Source organism: Electrona antarctica (genome assembly GCF_951216825.1).
Source record: "Electrona antarctica genome assembly, chromosome: 1".
Lineage (NCBI taxonomy): Eukaryota > Metazoa > Chordata > Actinopteri > Myctophiformes > Myctophidae > Electrona > Electrona antarctica.
This window is the reverse complement of record NC_136806.1, coordinates 18,982,640-18,997,132: the sequence shown is the minus strand read 5'-3', so window position 1 is coordinate 18,997,132 and position 14,493 is coordinate 18,982,640. Positions and strand designations below refer to the sequence as shown.

The 14,493-nt window shown below is 41.5% G+C and overlaps 3 protein-coding genes across 3 annotated transcripts in view; 1 reads left to right on the top strand and 2 right to left on the bottom strand.

Moving 5' to 3' along the window:
• elp1 (elongator acetyltransferase complex subunit 1) overlaps positions 1 to 14,493 on the bottom strand; it is a 226,919-nt gene that overhangs the window by 80,450 nt on the left and 131,976 nt on the right. The gene's annotated exons all lie outside the window — the stretch shown is intronic.
• Positions 2,922 to 4,148, top strand: LOC306917249 (dnaJ homolog subfamily A member 2-like; the record flags this gene model as incomplete). Its single annotated transcript, XM_079495392.1, has 1 exon — positions 2,922 to 4,148. The coding sequence occupies one exon, from the start codon at positions 2,922 to 2,924 to the stop codon at positions 4,146 to 4,148; it is 1,227 nt and encodes a 408-aa protein (XP_079351518.1).
• Positions 8,730 to 13,959, bottom strand: selenot2 (selenoprotein T, 2). The gene is made up of 6 exons (XM_079501344.1): positions 13,439 to 13,959; positions 11,895 to 12,005; positions 11,498 to 11,624; positions 10,627 to 10,714; positions 10,225 to 10,365; positions 8,730 to 10,121 (listed from the first exon to the last, which is right to left on the bottom strand). Exons 1-5 carry the CDS (start codon positions 13,669 to 13,671, stop codon positions 10,253 to 10,255), a joined length of 672 nt encoding a protein of 223 aa, XP_079357470.1. The 5' UTR covers positions 13,672 to 13,959; the 3' UTR covers positions 8,730 to 10,121; positions 10,225 to 10,252.

The following is a 14,493-nucleotide window of genomic DNA, read 5'->3' as shown; positions in this document are numbered from 1 at the left end:
ACTCAAATTGGTTACGTCATCCACATACATATTGTGTATTTTTGGTGTCCACCTCGGCCAATCAGGGATTGGCTGATGACGTAACTATGTATGTTTATGTAAAAACGGTGGTTCCTGATTGGCCGAGGGTGTCACCAAAAATTCACAATCCATGATTGGCCGAGGGTGTCACCGACATACGCAGTCGAAAACAGTACTTGTGCCGCTCTGCTCGCGCAAGTAACAAGTGGGGGGAAAATTGTAGGAAGAAAGGTGATCAACATCCTCTCCTCTTTATGGTGTGGTTCTGTAGGAGGCTACAGACACGCACCGTCTGTCTGTGTTTGTCAGTTTGTCTTGCATGGTTAATCTCACAAACTGCTGGATCTGTCCACGGCAACTTATTTGTGTATACTGCAAGTAGGCATTTTGGAGGGGCATTAGCCCTTCCTATACTCAGCTAGTAGAGTGTAGATTTTCGTCTTACACAAACATTAAATTCCCAATGACAATGAATGGAGAAGTTTACGTCATAGTGTCTGAGCAAATTGGCTTATTTTTGTGAAATTAGGTCAAACTTCCGCTAAATATGACGTAAATTAAACATTGAAATGAAAAGAGTTAAATTATGGTTAAACATCTGCATTAATAATAATAATAATACAACTTTATTTGTATAGCACCTTTCATGACATGAAATGCAGCTCAAAGTGCTTTACAGAGCAATGGAGAAAAAATCACACCCGTGTGAACTGAGTGGTGTAAGGTCTTATATAGACTGATCAGCTGTGGTCTGTAATGTCTGACGTAATGAAATCACACCCGTGTGAACTGGGTGACCATAGCAACCATGCTAATTTTTTGGTACGAACAGACAGACAGACAAACTAACAAAGCCAGTTGTAGGAGTGGTTTACACCACTCAAAAAAAGAAAAGCAAGGCATAAACATTAAGAAATCACACCTGTGTGAACTGAGTGGTGTAAGGTCTTATATAGAATGATCAGCTGTGGTCTGACGCAATGTCTGACGTAATGAAATCACACCCGTGTGAACTGGGTGACCATAGCAACCATGCTCATTTTTTGGTACGAACAGAGAGACAGACACGTAAACTAACAAAGCCAGTTGTAGGAGTGGTTTACACCACTCAAAAAACAAGAGCAGTAATGCAATACAGTGAGGACATGAATAACAAAAAAAATTAAAAGATCAATTAAAAGCAAGAGTGTAGAAGTGGGTCTTGAGCTGCGCTTTAAAAATGTCTACAGAGGCTGCCTGTCGAAGGTACAGTGGGAGTTTGTTCCACGCCGTCGGCCCGTAGAAGCAAAACGCTGCTTCCCCATATTTTTTAGTTGCCATTTTTTTAGGCAAAGCGAGCAGGCCAGCAGTGGAAGACCTTAGGGGGCGGTTTGGGACATATTTAGGCAGGCAGTCATGTAGGTAGGAAGGTGCGAGACCATTGAGAGCTTTATAAACAAGTAAAATAATTTTAAAATCAATCCTAAAAACAACCGGAAGCCAGTGCAGTGAAGCCAAAACTGGAGTAATATGTTCTCTCATCTTAGTTCTATAGCTAAAACTCTGGCTGCTGCATTTTGGACAAGTTGTAATCTGTCAGTTGTTTTCTTAGGCAGTAATCAAGCCGAGAAAAAACAAAGGCGTGGATTAGCGTTTTTGCATCGTCCAATGACAAATAGGCTCTGATTCGTGCAATATTTCTAAGGTGAAAAAAAGCAATCTTGGTAACATGATTAATGTTAATGTTAATTAACATTTCAGAATCAATAATGACCCCCAAGTTCTTTACTGTACTGTTACTTTCTACAGTCAGGTTGCCAAGTCTGCTTATTATTGATTATTTCTGCTCACTAGAACCGATTATGAGAACTTCTGTCTTATCCTCATTTAGCTTGAGAAAGTTCTCACTCATCCAGCATTTGATGCTAGACAGACAGGTCAACAACGGGTCTAAGGCACAGGGATCATCTGGAGCTACAGAAAGATATAGTTGGGTATCATCAGCATAGAAATGAAAATTGACTCCGTGATTGGTAATAAGTTCTCCCAACGGCAGTATGTACAGGGAGAATAACAGAGGACCAAGAATCGAGCCCTGAGGAATACCAGAACGATGTTGTGTTTGTCTGAGTCAAACTCAGCTAGATTGACAAAATAACTTCTGTTTGATAGGTAGGAGGAAAACCAGGACAGGGCCGTACCAGACAAGCCTATCCAGTGCTCCAGACGCTGGATGAAGAAATGTCTGAAATGTCTATTATCTTGTAATGTATTTGTGTGTGTTTAAATTGTATGTTATGTTTACTGTAATCAGGACGTCATTGGAAAAGAGAGCTGGCTCTCAATTGACCTCCCTGAATAAATAAAGGTGAAATGAAATGAAAAAGCACATGTGTGAAGTGAGGGGGCGGGGCGCTCTTATCATCGTACAATCATCATCGTACATCATCAATGGACACAATGCCCATTTCCTCAGACACTATGTTGTAAAATTCTCCATTCAATGTCAATTGGACTTTAATGTTTGTGTAGGAAAAAGTTTATATTCACTAAAAGCTGAATATAGGAGGGGCCCCTCAAAAGAATCACACTTGTGTGAAGTGAGGGGCGCTCTTATCCTCATACAGTACATACATCATAACATCATCATACGTCACATTCCGTGCTCAGCCAATCAAATCATCTCCGTGGTACACACAAAGCTAAGCGTAGGAGGGGCTAGCGCCCCTTATAAAAAGGAAAGTCAGTTCAATCGACTTGAAACTACAAAACCAATCAGGCAATCACCATGGCAATGCACTCCAAAGTTAGAGTTGACCTGACACCATTTTGGGCAGGGTTAGTGACATCACCATACACAAAAGAATATCTTTATAATGGCTCACAGATGGGAAATAATTCTTCCTCTCTGACTCTCCATCATGGTGAATGATACCAAGCTCTATGATATCCTCGGCGTGTCTCCGTCTGCCACAGAAAGTGAAATCAAAAGGGCATACCGCAAACTGGCAATACAATATCACCCTGATAAAAACCCAACTGGTGGTGAAAAATTTAAAGAAATCAGTTTCGCCCATGAGGTTCTGACCAACCCAGAAAAGAAAGAACTTTATGACCGCTATGGGGAAAATGGCCTGAGGCATGGACAGGAGGGGTGTGGAGCAGGGATGGATGACATCTTCTCCCACATCTTTGGTGGAGGCGGTCTGTTTCACATGTTCGGACATGGGCGTGGACGCAACGGAGGTCGAAGGAAAGGAGAGGACAAGGTCAACAAGATCGAAGTGTCCCTGGAAGACCTCCACAATGGGAAAACCACCAAACTAAAACTTACCAGGAGCATTCTTTGTATCACTTGCAACGGAAAGGGGGCGAAGGGGGGGGCTGTACCGAAGTGTTCTACCTGTAAAGGACGTGGCATGCGCACCGTAACGAGACAATTGGCTCCAGGAATGCTCCAACAGATGCAGCAGATGTGCTCAGATTGTAATGGAGAGGGTGAAGTGATCAGTGAGAAGGACCGCTGTAAAAAGTGTAGTGGGAAGAAGGTGGTTAAGGATGTGAAGATTCTAGAAGTGCATGTGGACAAAGGCATGCCAAACGGCCAGAAGATCACTTTCAGAGGAGAAGGTGACCAGGCGCCTAACATAGAACCCGGGGATATCATTTTTGAATTACAAGAGAAACAACACAGGACATTCAGACGAGAAGGCAATGACCTTATAATGACCCATAAGATTGGCCTTGTGGAAGCACTGTGTGGATTCCAGTTCACATTTAAACACTTGGACAACAGAGAGATCGTCATCAAGCACCCCGCTGGCAAAGTCATAGAGCCAGGATCAAAGAGAGTTGTGCGAGGGCAGGGTATGCCACAGCACCGCAACCCCTTTGAGAAGGGAGACCTGTACATTCAGTTTGATGTCCAGTTCCCCGGACACAACTGGACCAGTCTTGAGAAACTCGGAGAGTTGGAGGCCTTGCTGCCCGAGCGTTCAAAGGAAGAAGTCTTCAGCGGTGACACCGAGGACGTCGAACTGCAGGACTGCAAACAGAGCTCAGCAGGTGATGGTCTCCAAAAGCACGACGAAGAAGAGAAGGATGATGAGGGATATGGGAGAGAGCATGTGCAGTGTCAACACCAGTAGTGGATCATACTGTATATGACCAGTACCAGTGGTTCCCAAACTGTGGTGCGCGAGCGCCTTCTAGGGGGTGCACGACATGAACATGCTAATGGTGGTGCTATGGTTTTATTATAAATATATTAACATATGCCAATATACAGCAAGTATACAGAATATAGCCTATGCTGCATATGCCATATTCAGGTTCATATATGTGCATATATGTGTATATATAGGAAATATATATAGCTTATACAATTTTTATTTCCATGTGGGGGGGTAGGTCAGGAGGTAACAGGGGGTGCATGGCCAAAAACGTTTGGGAACCGTTGCTGTATACACACAAAGTACTAAGTATACATCCGACTTGACGATGAGGAAGGCCCGCTGTCCTGATTATTCCATGTAAAGAAAATGCTCTATGAACACTAATCATGTTTTTTTTTTTTACGACATGGTACTGTAAACGGCAAGCGAGACTAGAAATGGTATTGTCTGTGAGTGTCTCTCTGGAGCTAATCCCACACCCCTTGATCAGCGCCATATTTATTGTTCGTGCTGGCAAGTATACAGTAGGCCAAGCAAGTAGTAAAGTACCTCCACAAGCTTGGATTGGTCTGGATTGGGTCCACATTTGGAGTGAGACGTGTGACGTGGAGTGTGATGACAAAAGACAGATGTCACAGACTTGCCTTTATCCAAATTTGATTTGATTTCCCTTTTTTTGTTGGGGGGACTTGTCACTTTTCCACTGCATGGAACCAGCTCACGTTTTTGGTTTTCAAAGTTAACCAGTACCTACCTGGTACTTTTGACGGTCTAAGCATCTAAGCATGAGTGTCTCTATCCAGAAAGGGTTAAGGCCTCTGCGGTCTTCATCAGAGTCATGACTGATGAAGACCGCATAGGTTGAAACGTTAGTCGTTTTTGTATACTAGCACCTAATAAAATGGCTTAAAATGTTTGTGCTGCTCCAGTGTCCTCTCCTCCTTCTTCATTTAACATTGTTCCTCATACAGACAGAAATTGACTTATCAGGGGGTGCCCGCTGGCCAAGTGGTCTAGGCGTATGCCACATATAGGCTTTGGCCTGACAGCGCGGCACGTGTTCAAGTCCTGTTCATGATGACCTTGGCAGCATGTCTCTCCCCTTCTCTCTTTCCTGTCCATCTTCACTTGATACTATCAATAAAGGCAGAAAAGCCAAAAGTCTAATCTTTAGAAAAAACTATAAAAAATACTCAAGGCACCGCTCACTTTGTCGTTTTGTATGTTTGGAGCTAATCTTGCAAATTCCTTGTGCACACTGCCAGCCTTCATGTTTTAGATTTGTATTTATTTTTTTAGGGGCCAAAGCCGGAAAGGGCGAAGGCCCCTAAAAATATATGTTTTTAATTTCTCATTGAAATTCCATTTCCACTCATCATTCATTTGTGTGTCTACTCTGGACCCTGCTAATTGGCTGCGGGAGTACAGCGTTGACAGACAACCCCTGCAGCCAATCAGTGTAACAAAAGTAGTGATGTCATCTCCAGTCTCCAAACAGCAAACGACTCGACTTAATTTATAACGTATAATCCAACGTAGCTTGGATTGTCCAGCTACTGTACGTCTTAGACGACTATTATATTTGTTTGTCTGTCCTGGGATCATTTTATTGTCAAATGGCTAAATGTCAGGGAAGTACCTCCACATTTAATTTATGTTTTACAAATTTGAAGTCCACATGGGAGCCATTATTTGTATCTCCTTCAGGGTGAAGGCAAGCGGTGTGATTCTGGTATGTTTTCACCTCTTTTTCAGCTGTCTATCCCTAATTTTACAAACTGCTGGAACAGTCAGAACCACATTTCTTTGTGCACGCTGCCAGCAGGCATCCACATAATTGTGTATACATTTTTGAGGAGCGCTAGCCCCTCCTATGTCCAGCTTTGAGGGTCTGTGTAAACACAAACCTTGAAGACAAAATTGGGTAAACACAAACATTGAAGATGATGACGTATGATAAGAGCGCCCCTCACTTCACATGGGTGTGATTAAAAAAATCTATAGTATTTAACTAATCAGTCATACGTCATGGATATATCATAGGCCTACTAGATGACTGTATTGCCTTTATTTATTTTCTTTTTAATAGTGTGCTCAAAGACTAGTGCAATTTGGTCACAATTATTTATTGTCTCCACCAGCCGAAGGCATGGGGAGAGTATTTTTTGCACTCCGTCCGTGTGTCTGTGTGTGTGTCTGTCCGTCCGTCTGCGTACAGCTAATCTTCGGCACCGTTGGGCAGAGTTTTGCTAAACACATTTCTTTATATTGCTCGTAGGCCTACAGATTTTATCCATACATCATGCAAGTCGGTATATACACTATCTCTACAGTCATGTGATCAATACGGACCTGCCCGCTTCCCCATATTCCATCCCCATCGCTAAGATTGCCTTAGTTGTTAGTTTCCAATAAAATGCCTCAAAAGTCAAATCATTACCCAGCATGCGATTTCCGTGAAATTATGCACACACATTCACACTAGGCAGAGGAAGAAATGCCACATCTGCCGGTTATAGCGCCACCATGAGGCCAATTTTGGCAAAACACATTTCTGTACATTACTCGTACACATTTTATCCATACATCATGCAAATCGGTATACACTATCTCCATAGTCATTGATTGAATGATTGATTGATTGATTGACAGTCAAACACACTTCCAAAGGGTCCGAATCACCGAAAAGAGTCCTTGCGGTCTTGTTTTCATTCAGGTCCTGGGTATTCAATTCTTAATCATGACATGAAAAATAACAAAATTCAAAAATACTGTTAAAAGGTAAACATAACAAAAATATGTACCGGTTTGCGGAACAAAGAAGGGGATTATAAGGAGGTGGGGGTAGTCACTAGACTAAGGGGGAGTAGGCCTAATAATTTCCTCTCCCTTTGGCATTATGGAGTCTGAGAGATCCACATTGGAGTAATAAGGTCCCAGTTACTGATGTATGTATTTGATTAATGCATTGGTCAAACTTGACCCATAAGAGTCAATCTCCTGGAGTCCTGGTTAATGGATGTGTTGATTCTGGACTTTGATAATGTCAATCACTGACTGTGGAAACCTCACAGCAGCCATCAACCAAGAGATTTTAGATTCATCAGCTGACTAAGGCTTATTTCCTTTTGCATCAGGACTTGGCACTGGCTGGCCAAAACTATTAGTAACTGGTTTGCTGACTATTACCTTGCTTGATTGATCAGCCACCTCTTCCCTCATTGTCAAGAGGAAGATGAGACACCAGACCAGACCCAACGATGCAGACGAGCCAAAGGCTGCTCTCAAAACAATCTGGGCTTCCATAACACCTCAGCATACGCATACGAAGTGTTCATAAGATATTATTTCTCATTTAATGTGTGATATTGCATGGTATTGCAAAAATAGCCCCCAACCAAGTATTGAGTGCATAAATACATAGGCCTACTTTTCAAAAGGTCACTATGATTTATAAATTTTTTGATTTTCAGCTGTAGGCCTATCCCATAATCAAGATAAAATAAAATTGTTTAGCTTACATTTTTTGGAATGCACGTGTGTGTGTGTATGGTACACTAGGTGTTTTACTGTTTTATGCATTATATATTTATGGATATATAACCTACATATACATATTACATCCCTTTCCCCTTTACTTGGTCTGCATTAAAAAAAAACAGCCAATGTTCTATCATTTGTAGTGCCAATAAACATGAAAGTTTAACGCACGCTAACTAGACACTTCACTCAGCAGGTAGGGTGACTTTCCCATGGACAGGACAGATTGGCTGTCTTCCAGAATCAAACATTCACACCTCATCTTTTCATATTTATGAACTAGAAAAGGTGCTCCTCAGTGCACAGGTCTCCACCAGGTCAGGTAGGTTAGTGCATAGGCCAGCAATGTTCAGAATTCACCCATCAGGATGGAGTAATTATGAAAAATCGGAAGGATCTCGCTTGATCACATTTACCGATTTGTGCGCTTTGTTTTTTTGTTGTTTTTTGATAGACGACAGTGATTTGACAGGAAAGGGGGAGAGAGATGGGGGGGTGACACGCAGCAAAGGTCGTCATGCTTGGGACTCGAACCCGCGACACACTGCCAGGCCAATTTGTGTGAGATTTTTATAAAATCTGAAGGAGTAATATAAAATAATGTTTTACATAAGTCTGCCTCCTGGTGGCATTTCTTCCTCAGCCTAGTGGGAATGGGGGTGCAAAATTTCCCCGGATATCACACGCCGTGTTCATGATTTGAACTGTTTTGTTCAAAATGGAGCACTCCCTCAAACTTTGAAAGCCAATTTTAGCCACTCATCTGAAAGACCCGTTAAAGGGTTTTTACAAAAATCTGGCCCATGTGAAAAATTGGGTGCAGAGGTTGGGGCACTGGTAGCAAGGGAGTGTGTGCGGTCAAGCCAACGGTGCCAGAGATTAGCTGTCCACAGGATACACACGGATGGACAGACAGCGAGCAAAACATTCACAGCCAAGCCTTTCGGCAACACCATACCACCTCACACATACATGTAGGGAGGAACATTTCACCAAAACAGATTATAGCACATGTCATATATAGATCGTTAAACTTTATTTTCATTCGAGTTGACAATTAATGAGTTTGAATTGAACCCACCCAACAATATCATCAGGAAGACTTATGAGGAGAGGAAAACTAATGAGGCCTACAGCCTCACTGTGGGAACAAGGCCTATAAGACTCACTGCTGGAACATGGCGCTTCTCGACTACGAAGGGTAACCCCCGAACCTTCCAAAAGCTTGAACTTTTCATAACATGTGATGTGCCGTCACCTGCTGCGGTTGTTTTGTGTTTCCTTTTCCATGATAACCAGAACCGACCGTGAATGGAAGGTATGTCATAAAACTGCAGCTCGCTGCTCTAATTAGCTGCGCATGTTTCAGTCAAATTATCAGCATATAAAGTGCAAACAAGAACCCACATACAATACAAATATTTAATTATGAAATAAATTATAAACGACTACTGTTAATATTATTGGCCGAGGCTCATGTTACAATACATATGATTATCTTGATGAATATGTGATTGAAAATTTTTATTGTAACATAATTACTGTCACTTAAATGTATCACTTTCGATATTTTTGTATTATAGGTACTTTGAGGTGTATCATGGATGTATTATTGGCTGTTACTTGACATGTACGATGTAGCATTGAAGTGTAATTTTATTTCTGCCTCTTGGCAGAGACTGTCTCATGTGTTTTACTGGTTAAATAAAGGGTAAATAAAGGGTAAATAAAAAATAAACTTACTGTCATCTCAAGTATGACAGACTGAAGAAAGAAAGAAAGATTGAATTGTGCTTTAAATATTTTCTTTACCCTCATCACGCTGGTAATTAAAGATCAGGAAGTATGCAAAACAATAGACTTTCTGCTTACGTACTGAAGAACTGATGTTAAGTGTTTCGGCACGTGTTACTTGTGTCGCTTAGTTCTTGTATAGTCGAAAAGTGCCAGGTTAATTCAAATGACTAAGATAGTTTATGTACTTATATAAACTAAACATTACAAGCATATGGAATGAACTACAGACTGCTTTGTAAATACCATTACTACAGAGATAATAAATATGTAAACAGACTGTCACTGAAGTGAAAATCTCTCTTGGAGAATCAGTTACATAGCAGGCTGAGATATAAAAAGATTAGATGTATTTAGGCTGAAACATCCCTTCACTGAAAGTCTGAAACTGACACCAGGTCAGCTTCCTCCCTGTCCATAATAGATTGTGTAAAGGTGGACTGTGGGTGGATTTTCCTGAATGGCAGCATGGGTTGCAGTGCAGCAAGTGCAGCAGGGGACAGAGAATTGTTGTTTGGTGGTATGAGACATCCAGCCGAGCCAGGCAGACAGACTGCTTTATGACCAGGCCTTCATAAACACCAGCAAACACAGTGTCTCTGTTCAACACTCCTAGGACAGACAAACATATCATTTCATGAAAACAAAATAACTCAACTCTGTTAAGGTATATGAAATAATCCCTATATATAACCAGCAGTATTAGGGTCCACACCTGCACATTGTGAGATTTCCCAGCAGGCCTATGGGGAGGTGAATGGCATTGTGTTCATCTTTACATGGTTATCTAGAATCTGAAACAACTCCTGGATGTTTGGAACGTAACCTGTCTGCAGTTTGGACCACACAGGAACATCTACAGCACAAAACACAGCATGTTAAGTAGTATTATGAGAGCAAACCGCTGCTGTCGATGTGGTATTCATTGCATAACATTTGTGCTGCATACAGTAGCAGTATGGCATCGTTTCTGATATGCAGGACCCCAAAGAGGCTGGTGCCGTCCTAGACATAATGTGTTACTTCAGATTGACTTCTCAGATAATCTCCATTTAGTGTCTTGCATTATGGTTTTGATTGGTTGAAGGTGTAGTCAATCAAAAGCAAACTGACTCACCATTTAATGTGATCTCAAAAGCTCCGGTAGACAGGAAGTAAGTCTCCAGCATGTTACTGAGGAAGAATGCCATGAGGCATGAGAATATCTGAAACACACACAAATGAACACAAGTTAGGATCAAACTTTGATTGTAAACATTCTAAAACTGCCATAAAAATATGGTTTTTCGATTATCCTGTTGCTATTATTGATCTGATCCAGTAACTGATTCCCATCTCATTTGTACAAGAATTATTTTTTCTCTTACATTTTTATCCCACGATTTTTGTAATCCTTTTTTCACCCGGTGTCAATTGTAATCCTGGGCTCTACACTCCCTCCCTCTGCCAACCTGGGAAGAGCAACGGACTGACATCATGCTTCCTTCAATGCATGAGGAGTCCAAGCCACTTCTTTTCACCTGACAAGGGGTAGTTTCCCTGGTTGGACTTTGTGTGTGGAAGGAACACGTTATAACCAGTTCCTTTCCCCTCCATCAGCCACCCCGGTCGGCCAGGGGGAGGCAGTATAGAGACCAGGATTACTGCATGTTTATTGTGAGGGTACCCTAGGGGACACAGGGAGAACATGCAAACTCCACACAGAAAGGCCCTTTTGCCAACCCCACCTAGGGTATGGGCACTGATGACACGGCGGAGAGAACACGCCCCCAGCATCCCCAGCGGGAATCTAACCCAGGACCCTCTAGCTGTGATGCGACATCACTAACACCTGCACTACCGCCTCACTCCTTTAACTTTTCTCCACCTCAACAACAAGATTTTGCTAGTTTTTCAAATCTTTCATTAAAGTGGGAAAACATTTAATTTGTGTGTGCTAAGTAAGAGCCTTTGTGCATTATTCTTTTTTATACCATAGTATGTTTTACCTTGTTCTCTTGGCTCCAGATCCAGGCCCGTGGTGATGCCAAGCCCAGCAAAGGGAAGGGGTTCTGGCCACTCACTATCAAAGTAATGGCCAACAGCTTGAAGTATGAGAAAAAGTTACCTAAATACCTACAGAAATAAGAGAAGTTATGCAAGTTATGTAAATACAGTAGCAATAATAATTATATCTGTACAGAACATGACGCCGCACCATTGAAAGTAATAGCTGAAAACCTCACAAGAGGGCACCTCGTTCCATTGAACTCAATGGATCAGGGTGTGGGGGGGAAGGTCGATCGTTTTTGATTGTGTAAAATTCAAATTCAACAAAAACATTATGGTATCTATAATGTACTGTATCGACAAGTCATGAAATAAATGGTTAAAGTGTACTCTAACTTGTTTATTGTGGTGGGTGGGTAGTTCTCTCCCTCTATGCGGATGTCAGGGTACAGCTGGCTGATTGAGCGAGAGTACTCCTGAAACACCTTGCTGTAGCCTCAGGAAATGCTGCAAAACACAAACACACCATGTTGTACAACATACAAACAGAAACTCCTGGCTCCAAATGTAACTATTAGGGCATGACTGACGCACGCACGCACAAATATAATACAGGCACTACTACTATTAATAAGTAACACAATAAGCACATTCATTAATACAAATTTACCAAGTGTGGAAAAACAACATTATAACAACAGTGCACATAGACAGTGAATTCCCATAGACTAGACATAGGGGCTATGGTATACAGGTAGAATATACATACATACACCATACAAAGAAAAAGAAAGAATGTATGAAATAATACATTCTACCGAGGATATGTTAATTTTATATACAGTTTAGAATTATTTTTAACCTCTGTGGCCAGAGTTACATGTTTTTGTGTTAGCAATTTCTATTAATGTTTTATTACGGCTGGTGAGTTGGGCAACCCGCATCAACCAAAGCCTACACAGGTTGTGCAAGGACGCGCTGTGATTGACAGCCTAACCCTAACCTCAGTAAAACTATACCTAAACCTAACCTTAACCTCAGTAAGACTATACCTAACCGTAAGCTCAGTAAACTTAACTTGCCCGGGGTCGTGGTTATAAGCACAACCCGTGTTGGATTTAGTATGTCGCGGGCAACCCCACCCAAAGGTTGAGTTGATTGCCATTCAGAATGATTGTGGCACCGCTGTAGCCAGTGTTGAGGCAAGAGGATATTATTCCCAAGTTTGGAACATTTGGGATATCCCAGCAGATAAAGCGAACTTTTATTTCCATTGTGAATTGTTCTGTGTTAAGGATTTCTGTGCGGAAGAGTTGGTCTGGTGGTAAGAGTAGGATATCTTGCCATAAATTAAGTGAATAGCCTATTTTCGAAGTTGTTTTCTTTTGGACATTGGACTTTTTTGGACAGTGACAGGACATAAGAGAACTGCTGAATTTTATATTTTCCATTGAGAAACTTATGCAAGGAATTATCAGAATCATTGTTTGGCATATAGCTTTGGTATGTTCTGCATATTAAATTCAGCTCAGTGAAGTAATGTGCTTATTATTTTATTTAGTATTCTGAACTGACCCTTCACCTCCATCATATTGCTATAATTTGAGTGATCCAACCGTTATATCTTTGAGGATAAGGATGAAAGTGCTTTCATCTCACTACTACTGATAACACCGGTAATAATAATAACACCATGTATTTATATAGCACTTCTCAAAAACAAAGTGCTTACAACAAACTGTGCAAATGATTTATGCAAGCAGACTTTAATTGGCTCTGGTCCATAGGCCCTATAGCTCTCTAATGCCGTGCAACGGCAGCAAGAGTAGTAAGGCTATATGGACCAGAGCTAGGGTTTGCAGTCCATTTATCAAAATGGCATAACATCAAATAATTACATGACCTAAAGGCTAAAGATAAAGCGTGCTTCCCAGTCTCACCAGTACTGAAACTTCAGGGCAGGCCCGCCGGTGTACAGGGAGTGTTTAGCCGGCTTCCCAACCTCGGCCTCAGGCTCAGGCAGGCTGTCAGGCGGTAGGCCGACATCTCCATGGTGGTGGTCGATGAACTGCTCTTGACTCATCATATTTCTGCCGATATAAATGTCTTTTAACGTCAGGACTGTAAACAGCAGCAGGGCCACCAGGATCCCCGACTGGCTGTATTCTGCCATCTCGATCTCGCTTTAAACGGTCTTTGTAGGGACCGCAAAGCCCTGTAAAAACAACCTGTTCGTTTCCTATACTATACACCTGCTGCTGTGCTGTTTGGTCTTGTGCTATCTGCTACATAGATGATCTGCATGCTATGGATGCTACAACAACACACACATGCTAGCATGCAGGAGGACGTCCTGTCAAACACTTCAAAATAAAATCCATAGGCCTACTGCTGCATTGATGGCAGAATCAGAATGGGTACATTTCAAGGAAGGTACAGGTCGTGACTAGTCAATACAAAAACTGAGGATACAACCAGAAAAGGCATGCACTGAAACTTGTTTACAGATCAGGGTCCTCCATTTTCAATACAAACATTGAGTTAAATGGCATTTAACTCAAAAGATTAAGCCGATTTGACACACATGCCACAGGGATTGTTTAATTTAATTTATTTTTTATTAGTACAGATATGCTAAATAGCATTAGAGTCTGGAGTCTATGGGTGCGTTCGGAAATGCACTCACCTATTATATATAGTTTGTATTGCAGGTGCATGCTATCCGAACACACCCTGGGACTCAATGGGATACTAATAGAATAAAACATGTTTAATGAATTACATTTCCGGGCATGATGTCTGGAAATTTGGCCACCGGCTCTCAGGAGCCCTTTGGGTAAACTGGTGCTCCTGGAGCCCTTCATTGGATATTAATTGTGTTAAATTTAGGTCAAAACGATGATAAAAAACACAATACAGAAACAAATAGAAAAACAATTATTAATATAAACTAAATAAATGTTCTATTAATGTACTGATTTATGTTCTATATCTA